Genomic DNA, 19,178 nt, shown 5'->3' with positions numbered 1-19,178 from the left:
GATTTTCTACTACATCCTACGGAGTCAATGAGACGAAACAGTTATTCAAAACGAATCCCGTTTTTAGACTATATGAAGTAAACCACGGCGCGTAACCTCGCTGCGTTCCACCGTTCATGCGTCTCGTGTCCACCTCATCTTCATCGCTCGTGTCGTCCGCGGTCAGTTCTCGCTCAGTCGTTCGTTCGATACTCAAGGGCGCGTGCACCCCCAACGGTTCCTTCGTAATGACAACGTCGAAGGTGTCTGCTGGCATGTTCGAATGGACCCAACCCGTTCCTCGCGAGACGTGGAATCCTCGCGATCCGGCGCTTCTGAAGATCGCTGAGCGGTACGAGCAGGTCGAGCAGTCCATCGGATACAGCTTCAGAGACAAGGTAAGGCTGGCGCCAGCATATTTTGTTAAGCCTTGGCCGTAGGAGTATGCAAGTGTGAAGGCGCGAAGAGGAATTGTCACCCCCTTAAACATTCAAGGGTTGCGGTCACCCCCTCTCTAACCCCCCAAACGGGGGCGAAGCCTGTCCTTCCAGACCTGTCCTTTTATCGATTAAAAGCAAGGTTATGGTCATGCAAGCTAGTTACCATAATAGGTCTGAGGGCTGTCCAAAAACAGTTTATTGCTTACTCCCCGTTTTCACTTCCTGAAAGCCAAGGAACAAGGGCAGGCTTATGTGAGTAGCACGTCAATGCTTCATTTTTATTTCATTGATACCGAAGCATGCTTCTTTTATTCGACCGACAGGGGTCGTGGCTGACATATTACAGAACGCAATAGCGGAAGTACACGCACTTGATGACACAAAACTGCCCTTCCCTCGTTTCGCTTTCTGCTTCGCTGTGATCGGCTCGGCTTGTTGCTCATGCCAGTGATTTTGCCCCAAGAGCGGAGCGGCAACCATCGCACGAGCCCAGGACATCGCTAAACCTTTCTAAAACCTAGGAGGTTACGCCCAGCGAGTATAACGTAGCAACCCTTTCTTGTCTTCTGTGTGTTGTTGAGCAATAAAAAATTCGCAGCGCGCGCGTTAACTAAAAGCCGAATTCTCCTGTCTCTCATTCCCCCTTAGCAGCCATTGGCATGTACATTGAGCACTATCTTTTATTGTTCAACAACGCACAGAATAAATCTCTCACCAGCACCACCTTGGAGGTCAAAATGTTATGCTTGTTACACACTACTACAACGGCCACGAGGGACGAACGGGTGTCGCTATAAGAAGCTTCGCCCCTAAAATCATTCGCGGCAGAGCGTCTGACCGATGGGGGAGCCGTGACGTGGGAAGCACCAGGTGGTAGGAGGAAAGTAGAGGAGCTGGCGCACGCCAGAGTTAACTCACTCTGACTTGATAGCACGGGCAACACTGCCTATCGAAGCAGCGGGCACTGTGCAAGAGCGGCGCATGTGAAACGAACTTGCGACCCCCCGTTCTAGCGGCTCGCATGTCAAACAGGCTTTCGTCGGCTCGTCTGTCCTTTTGGCCACGCGCTCCTCCCCACCGCAGTGAAGAGCGGCAAGCGCACGTACTTGCTTTTAGACAAGCAGATTTTGTGGATGGCGAGCAGACGTAAATGTTGACGTCATGGTGAACGCTGAGAAGCTTTGGATTGCCCAAAGGCGAGTCGAAAAAGGACTGCTTCTTGCAATGGGTGGATAGTGAAGTCGTGGAACACGCAAAGGATTGTGGGCTATGGCGCTCCTCTGGATCGACTTCCGGTTCGAGATGCCGTGCCTTCCAGCAGGCATTCTTGACAGAGCCGTCGCTTTCTGCGTGTTCCACTTAGCGCTCGCGGAGGTCTTTACTCACAAATTGCTGCTTTATACGTTAGAGTGATATGCAGCCTAGATGAATAACAAATGCAGTCACTACGAGATAGTTATAACGGTGCGAGCGGTCATTTCTAATTCAAGCATGCAGCATGCACTTCCGTCACGTGCATGTCATTTTGCAGCAAGAGATGTCCTCGCATGTGTTTTCTCGCACACTTTTTTCTGCCCACCATAGCATCACGAAACATCCGTCCATTTGTTTTCATGTTACTCACCCATATAATTATTTAGGTACCGTCATGGGTTCGATATAGTGAATGGTAAGAGTAAACTGTTTATTATCGTAAATATCAAATGTTCCCGCATATTTGTGGCTTTTTTGTCTTAATTTCCTTTTACGTGAGATGTCGTTCTCTCACACACTTGAACATTGTGTTCTCTTTGCTTCTAAAGAGACTTTGATCATTTTACATCCTGCAATACCTTTAACGGAGTGGTTGTTTTGTGTCATGAGCCTTTCACACGCTCAGCTGTTTCCATAAACCTGACATACAGTATATCGTATGCAAAATAGGCTATGCATTTATGTTGTGTCGGCGTACTTGACCGGGCAGAGCATACGCATACGTATGTTGTGAAAGTACGTTGAAAATGGGCAGAATGTGTTCATATGTGTGAGTGATACTGAGTTTGCCACCATTTGTGGTCGAATAATACCAAATCGAGGTGATTCTGCAAAAGATTACAGCGAGTTTCAAAGCATAAACGCGCTCGAAACCTGGCTCTCACCGTTACTCGTGTTCACCCATTCCCACTGCTCGCTTCGTTCTCGGAATGCGCGAAGTATCATGTATTCATTCGCAAAGCGAGAATTCTAGAACACAATCGTCAAACAAGCGGCGACAAACGCGTCGCAAAATTGCACGTCTCCTCCTTTATTACACTGCGCAGCAGGCACCTTGAAGCGGCGAAGGGATATGCCTCGAACCAGAAGTACTGCAGCAGACGATGCACCATTTTGCTATACACCCATTAGTGGGGCGCTAACGTCTCGTGGAGCTTCCACGTTTAGCCTTATTCATCGTGACGGCATACTGAATTAGGTGGGCTCGCTCACTTTCAAATGCTAAAAGAGTATCGGGCATGGTTTAGGTATTCAACTATTTCTTGCTATGTATCAAGGTTGTCCCATGACGATTCCTCCTAGGTATTTTCTTTTTCCCGTTATGTGTCACGGGAGCAGTGAAATATCACCTGTACACCAATACACGACTCCATTGAAGTTCAGCGTCTGTAATGAGTGCCCCTTGTTTGTCAGTTGATATTTTCTTAAGTGTTTTCTTGCCGTTCTCGGGATGCTATGAAGTCACCATTTGAACCCTGTGACGTCCCTTTACGCATTGCCTGCAGGGTTGGCTGCTGATGGCCTTCACGCACGAATCGATGCCGGCAATGCAGCGCATAGTCCCAGCTACTATGTATCCCACGAACTTGCTCGGCGACGCCTGGCTCAGGTACTTCCTGAGTGCCAAGCTATACGGCAGCATGCACCCGCTGTGTCCACGCTCTCTTAACGAAGCTACATCGCACGTCGTCGCGAAGTACTCGCTTGGACTCGCCGCCGTTCGCCATGGGTGGCATCGACTCTTGTATACCGGATCCGCCAGGCTCGACGAAGACATCGCCAACTACGTCTGTAGCATACAGAACACGGTAGGTACCTAACAAGGAAGCATTAGACAAATACTGTTGAGAGTCGGCAGCAACTCTGAGGACCACCCTGATCGGGACAAAAAGCAACGGCCAGTGGTCCTGACCGGGCTGCACGGACTGCGGTCCAAACTTATCCTAATTGCGACCACATGTGATCCAATTAAAGAAATCCTGTACGAAGTACAGTATTACTGACGGCCAGCTAGGAGTGGCCTGACGGATTTTTCGACTGGACAAATTTCAGGAAGGTAGATGATTCGCCAGGCTGGGCCTGGTGTCCACCTCCTTTGCCCTCTGTATTGCCTGAAGCAGGGGCGGATCCAGTCACTCATTTTAGGTGGAGGGAAGGCGGTCGGTCGCTTGAAGTAGCACAGGATAAGGAGCGGGGTCATAAACTTTTAACGCAATAGCGTTACAGAAATTTCGCCATCGGCGTCCTAATTGATGAAAGAAGACCGACGAAGAATATTAGTCCTAATTGATGAAGACGAATGACAAGCATTGAAGAGGAGGGGAGGTACTGACACAGGCTTTAGGGGGGAGGGGTCGATCGCCCCAACCACCCCCCGCTCTGAAACCGCGACTGGCTGGAAGGTAGACTCCCAGGCTGGTGGTGGTCAAAACCTGTTTCCACCTCTCATGTGAGAAAGTGGCCAACAGGTAGGGAGAGGGTAGTCTTCTCTGCAGTCCCGAAGAATCCGCTCAGCTGCAGTCATGATAACTCACAATGTGACCGATGCGAATCAACCCCGTTGGGGCACGGAAATGAATTTGTCTGCAAACGGCATCATACGGCACCATACGGGTTACTGGCACTTGGTAACGTATGGTGAATAAGTGTTTGAACTGCTTCTATAGGCAAAAGTGATGGCATAATCTCTGGCAGTGAATAAGAGATATTAAAGATGTAGGGTGCCAACCTGCTGCTCACAGCACCGCGAGTGCCGTCCACCATGCTCTCTTTCGAGAGAAAACAAAGCATTTCTCAGCATGTCAGGTATAGGTGGTAGTTATCGCCAGCGTTCTGCAATGACTTGCATCTGCTTTGTGCTCCGTATACTGGCCCGAATCCCTTCTTCCATCCCGGACCACACTGACCTTTCACGTGACGGAAGTCGACCGGTATGCTTCCTCTCCGCTTAGGGTCTGTGCCCCGCTATGCGTACAGCCGCACCATACGTGTGGACTAGAAATGCAAAATTTCAGGAAACTTTGAGCAATCGGAAAACAAACCTGTTTTCTTTTTCACGTTTTTTTCACTAAATTTTGGAAAAAATAGAAAAGAACAAAGTTTCTTTAGCACATGACAATAGTTCATTGTCATATGGTAATAGCTAATTGGCAAAAGTCAAAATCAATACCGTTCGTTATGTAAATATCGAAAATAGAATTATTTCTCTCTTTTCACAAACGAACACGGCATTTAACAGACCTACGACAATCCAGAAGCATCACCGTGAACTCATTCAGCTTTCTAAGTAAGCAGCCGGCGACTGCTGCTCAAGTGGAAGGGGATCGCGCCCGTACTCATCCGCATACCGCGAAAGGCTCATGACTTCTCCCGGAAGGTGGAGTCGTGCGTGGCTCCCGACAAAACCGCGCTGTCGCAGACGCCGGCAGCGTTCGCACGCGCCCAATCATATCAAATGTCAGCTGACAGCTCGTACATTTGTTCGACTCATAGCTTTATTCTCGCCCAATAAGATGCACGATTACTAGCCGAGTCCTACCGTCAGCCTCGTTTACAGCGAAGCTGTTTGTACGACGTTGCCGTCGAGTAGTAGTAGTAGCGTTCGCGTTAGTAGCAGTAGTGATGGGGGTAAGAATATTAGTAGTAATATTAACAGTAGTGGCTGTAAAAGTAGTAGTAGCGGTAGTGTCAGCAGCAGCAGCAGCAGCAGCAGCAAGCAGCCAGCAGCAGCACTTATCATAATAGAAGTTGTAGAAGTAATATTACTTGTAGTTGTGGCAGTAGTAATAGCATTATTAGTAGCCGTTGTAGCTCTTCCAGCAGCAGCAGAACATGTTCTGAGATCAAGCAAATCGCATTTTTAATGACTGATACGTGGGGTTTAACGTCCCAAAAACACCATTTGATTATGAGAGACGCCGTAGTGGAGGGCTTCGGAAATTTCGACCACCTTGGGTTCTTTAACGTGCACCCAAATCAGAGCACACTGGCCTACAGCCTTTCCGCCTACTGAGCTAGTCACAGTAACAGAGGAAAAAGTCAATACAAACAATTGATGACGACGACGTTCAATGCTGATGCTCATGATGGTGTAAACCTGCGTTTTTGCGACGTACCTGCGGATTTACGACGCCGCATGATCCGTCGGGTCAACCACACATGCATACGCGCCTATAGGGCCCGTAGTACGATTATTTCTACGGCCTGAAACTGGAACGTAATTTTTAGGGGCGAAGCTCCTTAGGGCGTGGGCTGTGCGTCCCCTGTAGCCTGTATGTAGCCACCTCTAGTTTAGTTCTTGCAGTGTTCACTAGATGGCGGTACCGTCCCCTGTATGTAGCCATCTCGAGTTTAGTTCTTGCAGTGTTCGCTAGATGGCGGTACCGTCTTCTGTATGTAGCCACCTCTCGTTTAGTTCTTGTAGTGTTTACTAGATGGTGGTACTTGTAGATGATGATGAAAAGATGCAAGATGTTATAAACTAGAAAGCGGTACTTGTAGTTGATGAAAGACGCGAGATCTTATAAAATAGGAATGATGTCACATATGGCGCGTGTCATTGGTTGAAGGCAATCGTTCGATTTAGTGCGGCGATGTACGCTAGGGGGAGCGATGTAATAAAATCGAGTGGGCAAAATGTACAGAGGATTCATGGTTTACCAGGTTTACCTCCGGAGCTTCGCCCACTCATCATCATTCACTTCGTGGATATGGCGGAATTTTTTTTGTCTCTGCGCAGGACTATCCGGGCGACCGCGCAAAGGTGCCGCCCAAAGTTCTGGCTGATGCATTTGGTGCGCTGATCGGCGCCGTGTACTTGGATTCGAACCACGACATGGCCGCTTCCTGGCACGCCCTCTATTCGGTGCTGCGGCCTCACATCGACTACGAGGTTACAGCAGTCGCAGCGAAATCGGCATTATACTTCTTCTAGAAAATGCACAATTGCTGTGCTCGTATGACGAGCAGGCATCAAATCGGGTCTTGGAAAGCAACCACTATTACTTATACAGAATCCCACTACTTTAAGCAAGAACGATCTTCCGACGAGTATTGTGAACTTGAGACATCTTTGCTCCAACGGTAATTATATTTCTGTCGTATTGCCGATGTATTTTTACGTACACGTATATTTTAGGCTAACAAATGTCTGAATAGGCACTTCAAATATATTGAGGTTGATTTTAAATGCGAAACATTTCTTAGCGAACTTCGGCGACTTTGAGCGTATCTACTTATCAATCTAGCCGCCTACGACTTTTATCTCTCCTGGCTGTTTCGATAACGGTATCGATACTAAACTTTGTATGACATAACATGACTGTATGACGAGTATATTTGACTAGTCATAACATGAAAATCACATGTATGTCATTGATGTCACGATTTACATTTCATGGCCCCTCTGCTTTTTCGGCGGTATCGTTCACATGACATGTGAAAGTTCTCAGAAAGGTCTGAGACCTTTGAAACTCTGAAAGGTCTCAGAGCGGATACAGAGGTAAGTTAATCGTCTTCGAACTTGTGGTACAGTGTTTACGATGCGCCAAAACGGGATACCTGCAGGTGTTTCGTGGGCCTGTTCGTTTCGGTGCCTTGTTAAGGTGTCCGCAGGCTCTTCGGCTGTTGTCAAGTAGTAGGCGTTCTCTGCTGTTGTAGGAAATTCATCGGGATGAATAATAAGTGTGCAGCTATCATTGCGGCGAAGAAGTGTTTCATGCGCTTGATTGTGGTGTAGGTTAGATCACGTTTTGGCTGTAGACAGCGGTCTTCAGCCGCACTAACGTGATGAATGTTGTGAATGACGAAAGTGGCAGCTATTACATTGCTCTTATGCAATGTAGGTACTCGATTTACGTGTTTATGGAGGAAATGAAAACGCAATCTGTAATAGAGTTGTTTGTTGTGTTCTTGGTACTTTGGGTAATTCAGCATTCGTTTAATTCGGATAATTTTACTCGTACCGTGACAGTCAAATTAACAGGCATTTACTTAAATGTTTTTCGTAGCTGGCGCTGAGAAAGGTGTGGAAAAGATTAAAAAAAAAAAGTAAGAAATCCTAATGTCACTTTTTGCCGGTTAAGGGAAGTAGGGGGAGGTGAATGTCTCTGTCAATTAGTGAATAAAGTTGCACAAATTAAGTCTCAAACTGCTGTGACTTTCAGGGCGCAATCTTATGATGATAAACAGACGTGCAGATCTAAATAATTTAAAATTTTTAGCTCAAGCTGGATCAACTTTCTAGCTGGATCAATTTATGTACTAGGATGTCACCTCTCTCTGCAAGTGTTGTGTTTTGTTACTAGTACAGAAAACACGTTGGGAACAATTTTGTGAGGTTAGCTTGCCAGACACGGTCAAGAGAATGAAAAGAGACGTGTTTTCAGTTAAGCTGGCTACAAATTACATTTGGCTAGGTGCCAAAGGGAAATTGCACTTCAGAAAAGAGCATGCTGCCAAGTCCTGCTCGGTATGATTCTTTATGCACTTGTTTATTTCTCAAGCAAATCTCTCTATCACCCATTGCATTCTCGCTGGCATATTTGGACAGCATATTTAGCTGCTCAACACCTCAATGTTGAGATCTTATTCTGGTGGCTTATGTGAACTGCAATCAGGCATATAAACAAGAGTGCTTTTCAACTAAGTAGTTTTGACATTTCTCTTGCAGAGAAAGCTCATAACGTTCGTAAGTCGGACAAGTTGGTTGTTGAGACAAATGCTTGTTGTTCATCTGCTGTTCTTGGACTGTTTTTACCACCGAGAGAAAGTACAGTGGAAAGTTTCAAGCAAAATAGGACGCAAGAGACACATCATTTGCTATTATAGTCGTAATGGTGTACTTCACCTTCGCATATAAAGAAAGATAAGTGGTGCAAACTAATCTATACCTCACCTTTGTAATTGCCTATGACATTGTTAAATATTTTATATGTTGCAAGTGGCTTCCTCTTCAACAAACTGCTTGATTGGGCTGGTTGATGCTGCATGGTAGACGAAGAAAGTGCTTAACAGTGCAAACAACAGGAAGGGATAAAAGAGACGAGAACAGAGTGCTGAACTATCAACACGCTCCTCTTCCTGTTGCACAAAACCAAATCTGCTGTTTCACATATTTATAATATTGGTGTGGTTACCAACTTTCAGTGGGCAAAACGTGCTTCATGTGACCAACTATGTTTACTACCACTAACAAGAGGGGTAGGGTCATCTTTGTATTTTTTGTTAACAGTACAAATATTCTGCTTTTGTGCCATTCTTAGTAGGCTTCCTAAATTTAGTGCGGAAATCGCTGCTGCCAGCCCCCACTGTCTAGAGCCACATTACTTACTGCTCTTCACCTTTTGTCAAAGAACGTAATTTTGAACATTACATTCTGGAGTTTCACTTCCAAAACTATAATGAATTAGGGGTCATAGTTGGGGGCTTTACATTAACTTTTCCCCCCTTGTGTGTATGATATGCTTTACAACGAAAGCACGTAGGCACAATGGTACTATACGTGTTTGTGTTTGCTGTGATAGTATAGCGGCTACAGCACTTTGCCGCTAACCTCAAGGTCTTGGAGGCGATCCCCCCAGAGGCTGACCCATTCAGGTGGAGGTAAAATGCTAAAGACACATGCGCAATATCTGTGCACCTTAAACACCACCAAATGGTGAAAATTGCCAGAGCCCTCCACTATGCAACCTCATAATCATATCATGGCATATGATTAATATTACTGTAGTTATTATGCCTCCATCAAAATGTTGCTCCATCAGCTCTGATTTAATCCCGCCTTCTTAGGCTCAGTGCCAGAACACCTTGGTTGTCTGAGCCAGTGCACCATGTGGGAATAAGTTGTTGTGTAGTGCATTTCACTTTCTCAATGTGTGCGATTCACAGCAAGCTTAGATTTTGTTTTTCTCAGTTACTTTTAATAATTTTTGCCTTCTCTGACAGTTTTCCTGTGAATGGGATGCATGTAGTGGGAAAATAGCATTTTATAGAGGCCTTTGCTTTCTTTGCATTTGCTTAAAGGAAACCTCCTAATTTAACAAGCCACCTCCAAGGCAACATGAAGATGCCGGGGCATCAGTTCAAGACAGGGATGAGCACGACCCCGACTGAATATGATAATCACCGGATACTCTTGTATCTAATGGGCGTGTCATGTACTGTTTTATCACAGCTTCTTTTCTCCTTTGTAATATCTGCCGTACTTGTCTATTCATATTTCTTCAATATTCAATTCTGGTTTATATGTAAATTTAAACATGCTTATGTATGTAAGCAACGTCTAGTCACAGTGCATAATGCATGTGTGTTGTGCTTTGTTTTTAAATAAAAAATGTGTATGCAATACACTTGGCTCAGTGTTTCTCTAGCACACGGACATTTAGCCTTATATGTTGCCATCTGTCAAATTTCATTTAATAAAAGTTTTGAGATTTCAGAAGTTCAAATCACCCATAGGTTTTCTTATGCTTACAGATGCTAATATGATTAGTTTTTTTCAAAAATGCGCTTTAGTAAAAAAATGTGTGTTTTAGTCTAATTCTAGTAATTTTAGTGCGTGTCTAGAAAAACTAAATTAGCACCTGAAAGCAGAGGAAAACTTATTTAAGATTTGAGCTTCCGAAATTTCAATTACAGAGAGTAAAAAAAAAGACCATAAGAGGCTGCTTTTAAAAAATACCCTGAATAAAATACATCCCTTAATCTCCCTGTCATGTACACTGTGTGTCCTTCCGGACTTGATTGGGACTTGCAAGGGATAACTTTGGGTTACAAAAAGTGCGGCCCAATCGACTTGCAAGGGATATCTGCCGCTGTGGTTTCGGATATGCAGTGGATATCGGATATCCAGTTAGGGTTGTTCCTGTGGATGTCCTGCGGAGGTCACTTTTGTCACTGGGTAGCGAAAACTGACAGTGTGTGTGTGTGTGTGTGTGGTACGGTCGCAAGGAGCTGATCGTATACTGGATAGTTGTGCACAGCGCTTCGCCTGCTTGACATACATACCATGCCGAGCCGCTTGCGGCCACTCCGCCTGAGACCGTGCACAGATGCGGCGAAAAGCCTGTTGACGCGACGGTGCACGCCTCCTGCAAGCGATGCTCTAGCGGTCTTGGCAGCAGCACGGGGGCGCGTTTGGGCTGTGGCATCATGAAAACAAGTGCAACGCTTGCCGTATCGGTGCCCGTGATTCACAATGCTCAACATAGCGATAGCGAGCTGCTTTCATTCCTGCAAAACAGTGCACGCTGAATACGGTCCTGCACAACGGTTGAGGCGCCAGCCGTCGGCGCCTCAGCGCTCTCAGGTAGTTGTCAATTGGCCGCGAGATCGAGCAGAATTGCCGCCTGGTGGCAACTGGCCAAAGTGGCGAACTGTGGATTACTTCGTGCGTCGTATGCTAGCCACGTCGTGTTTCTGTGTGCGTACGTCGTACACGCTCTGATGGTGTGGTTTGTCCGGTAATGTCAGAGCGAGTGTAACCATTTCTATGTATGCCTGAAACGACACACGAAAGCATTAGGTCTTGCTCAGCTGCTAATGCATTTTAATAAGATCGGGGAGTGCAGCTTTCCAGAGTGCTGTTTATTGTCATCGTACACCCTATTTACCAGAATATTATCAGGGTGGGTTCCGCTTTCCGTTTCAAGCACATTGCAAGATGCTCTTTGCATCCTCCCAAACATGAGGATTAATGGTGTGAGAAAGCAGCATTTTATAGCAATTAGGTGTTAAAAAAAACAGGCTCTGGGCCATGTACTTGCACGCCGTTGATAGGTCTACAACTACGGCATTGTAGTAGTTGCGAGAATCCTTAGTTCTGTTTATCTGACCATGGTACCACAACATAGATATATTACTATCACATAAACTATGACACATTGGTACTTAAAGTGTACCTGAAACCGAGTTACCGTGCACATCCGTGTGCTTAGATTTAAGAACGTTTTGAAGAGCCCAGAAGTTGAAAATTAATTCAGATGGAATGCTTTATATACAATGTGTAATTTCACTGAAAATTTCATATTTTTACATTATCGGCGTTTGTGTGACATTGTTAATGACAGACAGAAGGCAGTGATTGTTTTATATCTAAAAAAAACTTGTCCCATTAACCATACCTTTGTTGTTGCACTGTCATGCACATAATCCATCAAGGAAAACTTTCTGCTGAACTCTTATATATATATATATATATATATTTATATTAGATTTTTACTTGTGTAAGAACATGTGCCTACACATGGTAAACGCAGTGTAGCGCAAAGCGCCGTCAACCACCAAGCTTCCCGACTAGAGTTAACGACTGTCCCACATTTTATGGTGAACAGAAAGAGAGAAAAAAAATTTATGCGTATAAGGTGCGAACGGTGGTACAGAACTAATCGCACATATATGCAGACTTTCCACGCTCTTTCTTTCTCTCTTCTTTTGTAATGTGCAGATGACAGAGATGTAAATAAGTAGTTCAGTCACGCTACAGCAGAGCATAGCGGGCGGAACACAAACTAACCACGTACAAACAACACAGCAAGGACGTTACTTAGTGCAAAAGCAAGGAAGTCACCCAAGGCGAGCCTTCCTATGAAAAGCAGAATGCACTTTACTCACGGGTAATGTTAACGTTGCATAGGCATCGCGTACCGTTTCAGTAAAAACGAGCGTAGATACTAACAGTAAACTGTACTCAACGCATTTTATCCGCCGACAATCCGTTCAGACCGCACACAATGAAGCGCCGCTGCGTGTATTTGTATACGCGGCACCGACCGCCCATCCACACTTGCGCGCAGACGGTGCTGCCTTTTATAGCCCAATTTCGCCGCGAATAACCCTGAAGCGGCACAGCGCTACACATTGCTTTTATTGGCTCAGGGTGTCTACCACTTTGATATTCTAAATTCCCTGACTTTTCCAGGTTTTCCATGTCGATTAAAACCAAATTTCATAACTGCCACGTCTGCTTGGAAAACTGTGCACTGGAAACAAACTCTCGAGTGCTAAAAAATCAGGGCTCCATATAAAACAAGTAAGCATATTTACCAGACGCACTCGGAATGTTCTGAGTGCGCGCGGTAAATATGAAAAAATATTATATCTGGCCAAAATAAAACCCCTGAGCCAGGCAGTGAACAAGTCCATTGTTTGATGTGCAAAAGAATCACAAAGCAAACACAACCACAGTTGAAAGCTTGAAGGAGCCTGCGATAGTCCGACATTGCAGTCAAAGCTGCTAGAAAATGTAGATGTGGTGCCATCTCGCGGCATCCACGTATTATGAAGACATGGGAGCCTGGCTGGTTCTGCTACTATAATTTTACTATACTGTCTGTGGCCCACGCCATGGGCCACAGACATGGAATGTGGATTCGATTCAATTAAATTAGATCGGCCTGAACTGCTGTATTTACTAACTCCACTATTGACTTGCATCCTCGCCTAATTTGCAGACCTCTAAAATATACTTTCCTGCAAAAAAAAATGAATTACTACTACTTGCGCATTCTGTGTGGTACCTTGCCTTGACAACGAGTAACGACAACGTTGCAAGAACAGAGTCATACTGCAAAGTTTTCTTTCTTTCTTTCTCCGATAAGCACATACATATTTGTATTTTGTGCCGCTAAGCTCTGACGCTTGAAGTGTCACGGATGTCTTCGAACGGCTGCAATTAAAGCTGGGGACAGCGTTTAAAGTGCCGACGTTTAAATATGTGTTGGCAAGAAAAAATCTGTCAAGGTGCAACAGCTACCTTGATTCCACAGATGAATCATGGATGTCAACACGTTACCTTGATTTACATTCTCTTCTGTGAACGTCACGCTAAAAAATAATTGCAGATTCATTTACACAGTCTCAGGAAACAGAAATGAGAAATTTAGCTGAAGTTACACAAGTGCTACCTTTGAACCACGAGCCACCAGCAATAAGTGCATAGCCGAGGATGGTTGCTGTTGCATCAACAATAACAATAACACTAATGATAATAATAATTAAAGGCATCAGTAGCCCGGAAAGCTTCTGTTGCCACGAGGCACGAGCATGCGGTAGAGACGCGAGATGCAAGCATGCGCACTAGGGGTGTAGACACCATCGCCAATGCCATATTTGCGAGTATGTGCGACTATAAAATGCTCCGCATTTAAAAGAAGCTTGCATCTAGCCCCGCATCTGGAATCCAGATACAGACGACTGTACATACGCTGACCAGGAATAATTGGACGTTTCCAACAATGTACTCTCGCTGTTTATGGCAAGTATTTAGGCATACTTAAGTACGCTGTACCTTTCTTATGGCTTTTATTGTGAACAATACTCTCTCTTATATTGGGTGCTGAAACGCCAGTAAACTTTTGTGTTCCATGGGTCGGTGCATCTTTTTGCGTTTAACTAAGAAGCAACAGTTATGCACCGTTTTTTTTTTTTTTTTTCATACCTCTTCTAGCAGCTCACTGTATTTGCAGTTGTAAGAGCGACTTTTTAAGCTTTGATCAATGGTAATGCTTATTTTTTAATGGCTGCACAGAACTGCTGTCGGTTCCCATGACCTGGCCTGGTTTTTCAAAAATTCCCTGACTTTTCCATGACTTTACCAGAAGGGTCCTAATTCCCTGACTTGGCAGGGTGTCTACAAACCTGCCCGGGCAGGTTGTAGACACCCTGCCAAGTCACTCTGTCCAGGCTATAAGCTTCCTCCTTGACTATAAATCATACTGGCGCGCTTTTCAATAGTTACGTCATTGCCTTCGTTCTTTGCCAACGGTTACCAGGAAACACACTGCCGCAATCACGCACAAGTCTAAATAATTTGATCGGCTGATTACGTGCTTTGGCAGTAGCGCAAGTGTAAAAAATGGCTAGCATCACGTAATATCTTCTCACAAAGCATGGTGTCAACATTAGTTTTGGTTCCAAAATCACCTTGTGGCACAGATATGGCACAAATTAGACACCAAAGACCCTTTTGAAGCAATGTATGATGCAGTGAATTCCAGTACTGGTGCAGGCTTTGTACCACTGTACTCTTTATTGGTCAAATTGCAAAGAATGTGATAGGATCAGTGGTCTTGTCTGTGCCGTTTCCAAAACTTTTTTACTTCATCGTGGCCATTGCGGTTCACAACCATGACCCGCTTACTAGGATTATCCCATATAAGCACACCCAGCTCCTGAAAGATAAGAAGAAAACATAACTCATTCAGCAAATTTTTAAGTTGTTCACTACGCTACAAATGTAACATCATGATAAACTTGATTCATTTTGGAGACATGCACTTCCACATAAGAAACAATAATTTTAATATATAAATAAACTGGCTCATATAGTTGCATTTTTGTACTGCATAATTAAATCTTGCAGGAATATTCTACAACATTTTATGGAGTATGTTTAGATTCTAGGTTACAAAAAGAAAAGGCTGTCATACAAGCCACAGCCACAAGTGAAATAAAAGAAGTTCATTCACATCCATGTACTAAATACATGTAACACATGAAAAAAAAGAGACTAGGTACTGAAGTACAGTGAACTCCACATGAATGAATGAAACTAAAACATAAACAATGTGTACATACAAATTTTCGTAGACAGCCCCACAGGCACACATCTGATTACCTGGCAAACGGAATGTGGTTCTGAAACCATAACAAATTTTAGTGACCCTTATACTACCTTGAAACAGCCACAGTTAAAAAAAAAATCTACTGTAGCAGCTCGTATGGACAAGATAATGATGCTAAATTGTTTCTGAGCATTGGAAAAAGTATGTACACACTTCATATGTGCATAAAGTCACCGTTTATTTGCTTTAATCTTAGCAAGAGAGAGACAATTTCTGTACTCTTTCCTTGTGTATTTACCAGCCAGTGGCTCCATGATCTGGCATTCTCCTAAAAAAATGTCGAGTGTAACCATACCTAGGAAGAGCAAAACATTAACTTTAGTGTTTCAGCTATAAAATAATTTGTGTTGGCCAATCTGCGGACTTGTGTGCTTCACTACGTTTCAGGTGGAACTTGACAACAGATATGCTTTATTCTAGGTTCGTTAATAACAGCACTAATACGCTAACACAGCACCAACAGCAGTCCTTCTTACTGCACATAATCTTTCAGCAAACCATTAAAGGGCCAGTAAACAACCCTAAGGTCCAAAAATCGTTATAAAAAGAAATATGTATGTGCGCTTTTACTTCGTGAACATGCTGACGTAAGAATTTTGCGAGTAAATGCTATATTAAGGAAGTTACAGCGGGTAAAACATTGGTTACAGCTGGTTTCAAATTTTCGCACGGCCTCGCTTGCCACCCTTCTCTCTCTCATGAAGGGGAAGGCATAGCTTGTTGTCATGGCTCCGCCCACTTTGGCAACGTGACACGACATCAGCAATTCAAGCCATCGGTGAACTCGCTCAGTCGCAACGCACTTCCGCTTGCTGCGACGCCTGGTTGTTTACTGCTTGCCTAGTGCCGATGCTTCTCCGCTGCCCAATCGCTTGATTTGCAGCCAACAACGGAGCAACGCTTTTTTCCTGTGTTGCTCACGTCGAGGGCGAACCACGCTGAAGGAAGAATGTACGCGCGACAACTGCTAGGCCACAACTGTATCACCGCAGTGCCAAAAAACAAGGGGAAGTTTCGTAGTTGTGGGTGGGAACTGGAACTAACGTTGACTTCACTACTGTTTGTTGAGACCTGGTTTAGACCAATCAATGTGCTGCGTCAAGTCGCTGATCGTAGCCTTTGCGTCACTGCACGTGGAAGAAGGATTGGTGAGGCGTAGGAAAAGGGTGCGGGAATTGTTTTTCAAAATAGAGGTAGGCTCTGCGCAGCGATGTAATATTAAGAAAACAGGATCGCTGCGGTCTACTTTACAAATCGCCGAGCTTGTTTGGGTGGTGTAAAGAAAAAAAAAAAACAACAACCTTTTCTGTTGCTCAATCCTTGTGCTACTACAACCCAAAAACATAGTATATTACCAATAAGCTCAAAACGCTTCCTGTCTAAGGGATCCTTCCATCAGAGGGGTTATGTCTACATGTGTTCTGAATGATTGTGTCTCCTAACTATTCTGCTACTGTGATTTCTGCCCACGACACTTAGCTACAGCTTAACTTTATATATGGCTTTCCAGCCTCTCACTGTCTCTTTCAAGCGCCCAATGTCTCGGAATGTGGGAAACAAGGGACTTGCCGAGGCATAGTTCCTGAGGAGTTGAAAATCGGTTTGTGAGATGAACTGACTGTACAGAACTCCCTCACGAAACACAAATCGATCTCTCTCCATTTCCCAGAGCCGAAGCTGATCCATGATTGTTGCAGGGATGACAGGTGTCTGCAATGACAAAGACGTAATTGAATAGGACGTTCTGCAAATCTGCCCACTAAGAAAACTTGGTGCAGCTGTAAACAGTGAAGTAGCTGAGAAACACTTGCCTGTTTCAGGGCCTCAGGGTGTGCATACATTCGAAGAAACTTGATGATCTAGAAAAGTAAATGGTACCTTTTTATGGCAGACGAGTCATGGTGACAAAAAAAAAACTCATAAAATAGATTTTTCAATTTTGTGATATTCGTTCTCTTCATATCATCATGTGTCAGCCAGCGAAAAATCAGCTCATAATGACGCGTCCTTTACCCAAATAAATTGTATTTATGCGCCGCAGCACTTGGTTTCACTAATGAAAATGCCAAAAACGGCCCTGCTTTGCTTTGCTCATCTCACGCTCACCACTCATAGGAACTTCGCCATATTAGCCAGTTTGGAATCAATATACCAAACCGTTCTCGCAAGTTCTGCACGTTCCATAAACTCAGCAAGCGATGCAAAAAATGTGCCACGCAGTCCGAGGAGTCATCACAGTCAGCAGCAGCTACATCAGCACAGCTGAGCGGGACAGTTGATGGGCAGACGCCAAGATATAGCAGCCAGACTAAAGGCAGCCACTGATCGCTACAGCTTGTAGCAGTGGCAACACGCGCCCAGAGTGCCATGAATCATCGCAGCTGTCCACGCATATCTCTGATCACCTCGGCGGAGGAGCACAAAGGATGCTGCAACAAAGCGGCAATCGCGATGGCGCCCACAGTGGTGTCGGAATCGGCTGATCACGTTGATACTCCAACGAGCATCCAGCAAACAAGGTCGCCGCTTCTGATTACGATGGCAGACAACGCTTTTGCTACAGAAGACCTGCAGCGGCAGAAAGCACGACGGCGATTGCGACCGCAGCCTTTCCGACTGCAGGTATATGTGATTGAGCAAACCGTGTGAAGACAGATGCCACATTTTTTACCACGGCTGACCAGGATATGACCGAACGCCGTGCACAACGGAAAGCAGCGAACCTTTCCTCGATCTTGGCAATGAATTGCTAATGAGTGTTCTCACGAGCGAGTGCGGCATCGAAAGTTTGTCGGCCACGACTTATATGATTGTTGACCTTGACCTAGTAAACAGCTTATTTCACGAACGTTCTTCTTGCCGAGTGTGCCGGAGTGGCCGGGGACAGCTGACTATGGAACGCAACGCACGTGAGTACGACGTCGCCGTGAAGCTAACGCTTCAATGCAGAAACTGCAGGAAAGTTAGCTCAAAATGAAGTTTGCGACGAGTTGGTGGTAATAATAACTGCAACCTGTTCGAGATCAATGTTCACATGGCGCATCCTGGGCAGAGCACAGGAAACGAGCAGACGGCACTGACCGACATGTTTGTCACTACGGGCGTTTCACACTGAGGTCTTCATACGAAGACTTACCAGCAGTACCTAAAAACAAAGCTCCAGCCAGCAGCAACGAGAGCTTGTGTCGATCATATGGCTAAATGTGCCGCAACAGCTGACAGCCTCTACAAGGACCTTAAATTCGGCAACCCTGGAGATATTGCAGTCTCTTTTGATGAAAGCTGGCTCACAAGAGGACACACCTCTCACATCAGAATGGCCTCCGTAGACGTTTTTTCAGGATATGCGCTTGACTATGTTTGCTGTCTAAATTTTGCCTTGGCTGCGAACGTGGCCTGACAACGAACGAACCTGACAGCCCAGAATATGCCGAGTGGAAATCTAGGCATTCATCCCGGAAAAATACCTCATGCAAGCCTGACCAGATGGAAGTAGAAGCAGCAATGATTTTATTAAGTGCTCACTTTCGCGTCATGGCTTCAGATATATCTCCATGTTTTGTGATGGTGACAGCTGGTTGGACAGAGCTGTCAACGCAGCCGAAATGTATGGCTTCATCAATGTCGAGAAAGAAGACTGTGCGAACCATATGCAGCAGCGCATGGTGACTGCACTTCGGAACCTTGTGCAGAAGCACTCAGGGTGTCTACCAAATTTATATCTGTAAGTTCCCTGACTTTTCCAGGCTTTCCATGATAATTAAAAGCAAATTCCATGACCGCCACCTCTGCTTAGTATCTCTGTGCACTGCAAACAAACCTTCAAGTGGTAAAAAAAAAATCAGGCGCTCCAATGAAATAAGTAGACATACTTACCAGACAC

The 19,178-nt window shown here is 45.0% G+C and overlaps 2 protein-coding genes across 2 annotated transcripts in view; one reads left to right on the top strand and one right to left on the bottom strand.

Annotated features, from left to right (window-relative positions):
* Nucleotides 1–227: 227 nt before the first annotated feature.
* Nucleotides 228–6,606, top strand: LOC142766079 (uncharacterized). Its single transcript, XM_075867913.1, has 3 exons — nucleotides 228–377; nucleotides 3,179–3,481; nucleotides 6,412–6,606. Exons 1-3 carry the CDS (start codon nucleotides 228–230, stop codon nucleotides 6,604–6,606), a joined length of 648 nt encoding a protein of 215 aa, XP_075724028.1.
* Nucleotides 6,607–14,681: 8,075 nt separating this feature from the next.
* The window catches only part of mrn (general transcription factor IIH subunit 4 marionette), a 43,170-nt gene continuing 38,673 nt past the window's right edge, over nucleotides 14,682–19,178 (bottom strand). Inside the window, exons 12-14 of the mRNA XM_075867008.1 lie at nucleotides 17,107–17,154; nucleotides 16,865–17,005; nucleotides 14,682–14,842 (exon numbers count right to left, since the gene is read on the bottom strand). Of these exons, the coding sequence (XP_075723123.1) occupies nucleotides 14,732–14,842; nucleotides 16,865–17,005; nucleotides 17,107–17,154 (300 nt within the window). The 3' untranslated portion in view covers nucleotides 14,682–14,731. The remainder of the gene's footprint in view (nucleotides 14,843–16,864; nucleotides 17,006–17,106; nucleotides 17,155–19,178) is intronic.

Source organism: Rhipicephalus microplus, chromosome 6 (genome assembly GCF_043290135.1).
Source record: "Rhipicephalus microplus isolate Deutch F79 chromosome 6, USDA_Rmic, whole genome shotgun sequence".
Taxonomy (NCBI): Eukaryota; Metazoa; Arthropoda; class Arachnida; order Ixodida; family Ixodidae; genus Rhipicephalus; species Rhipicephalus microplus.
Note: the sequence above shows the minus strand (reverse complement) of the source record. Positions and strands in the feature narration are given on the sequence as shown.

Excerpts from the sequence above, each read along its gene's own strand:
- LOC142766079 (XM_075867913.1), top strand. The coding sequence starts at position 228 with ATGACAACGTCGAAGGTGTCTGCTGGCATGTTCGAATGGACCCAACCC. Across the intron at positions 378-3,178 it reads GATACAGCTTCAGAGACAAG|GGTTGGCTGCTGATGGCCTT; the intron begins GTAAGGCTGGCG and ends CATTGCCTGCAG. Across the intron at positions 3,482-6,411 it reads TCTGTAGCATACAGAACACG|GACTATCCGGGCGACCGCGC; the intron begins GTAGGTACCTAA and ends GTCTCTGCGCAG.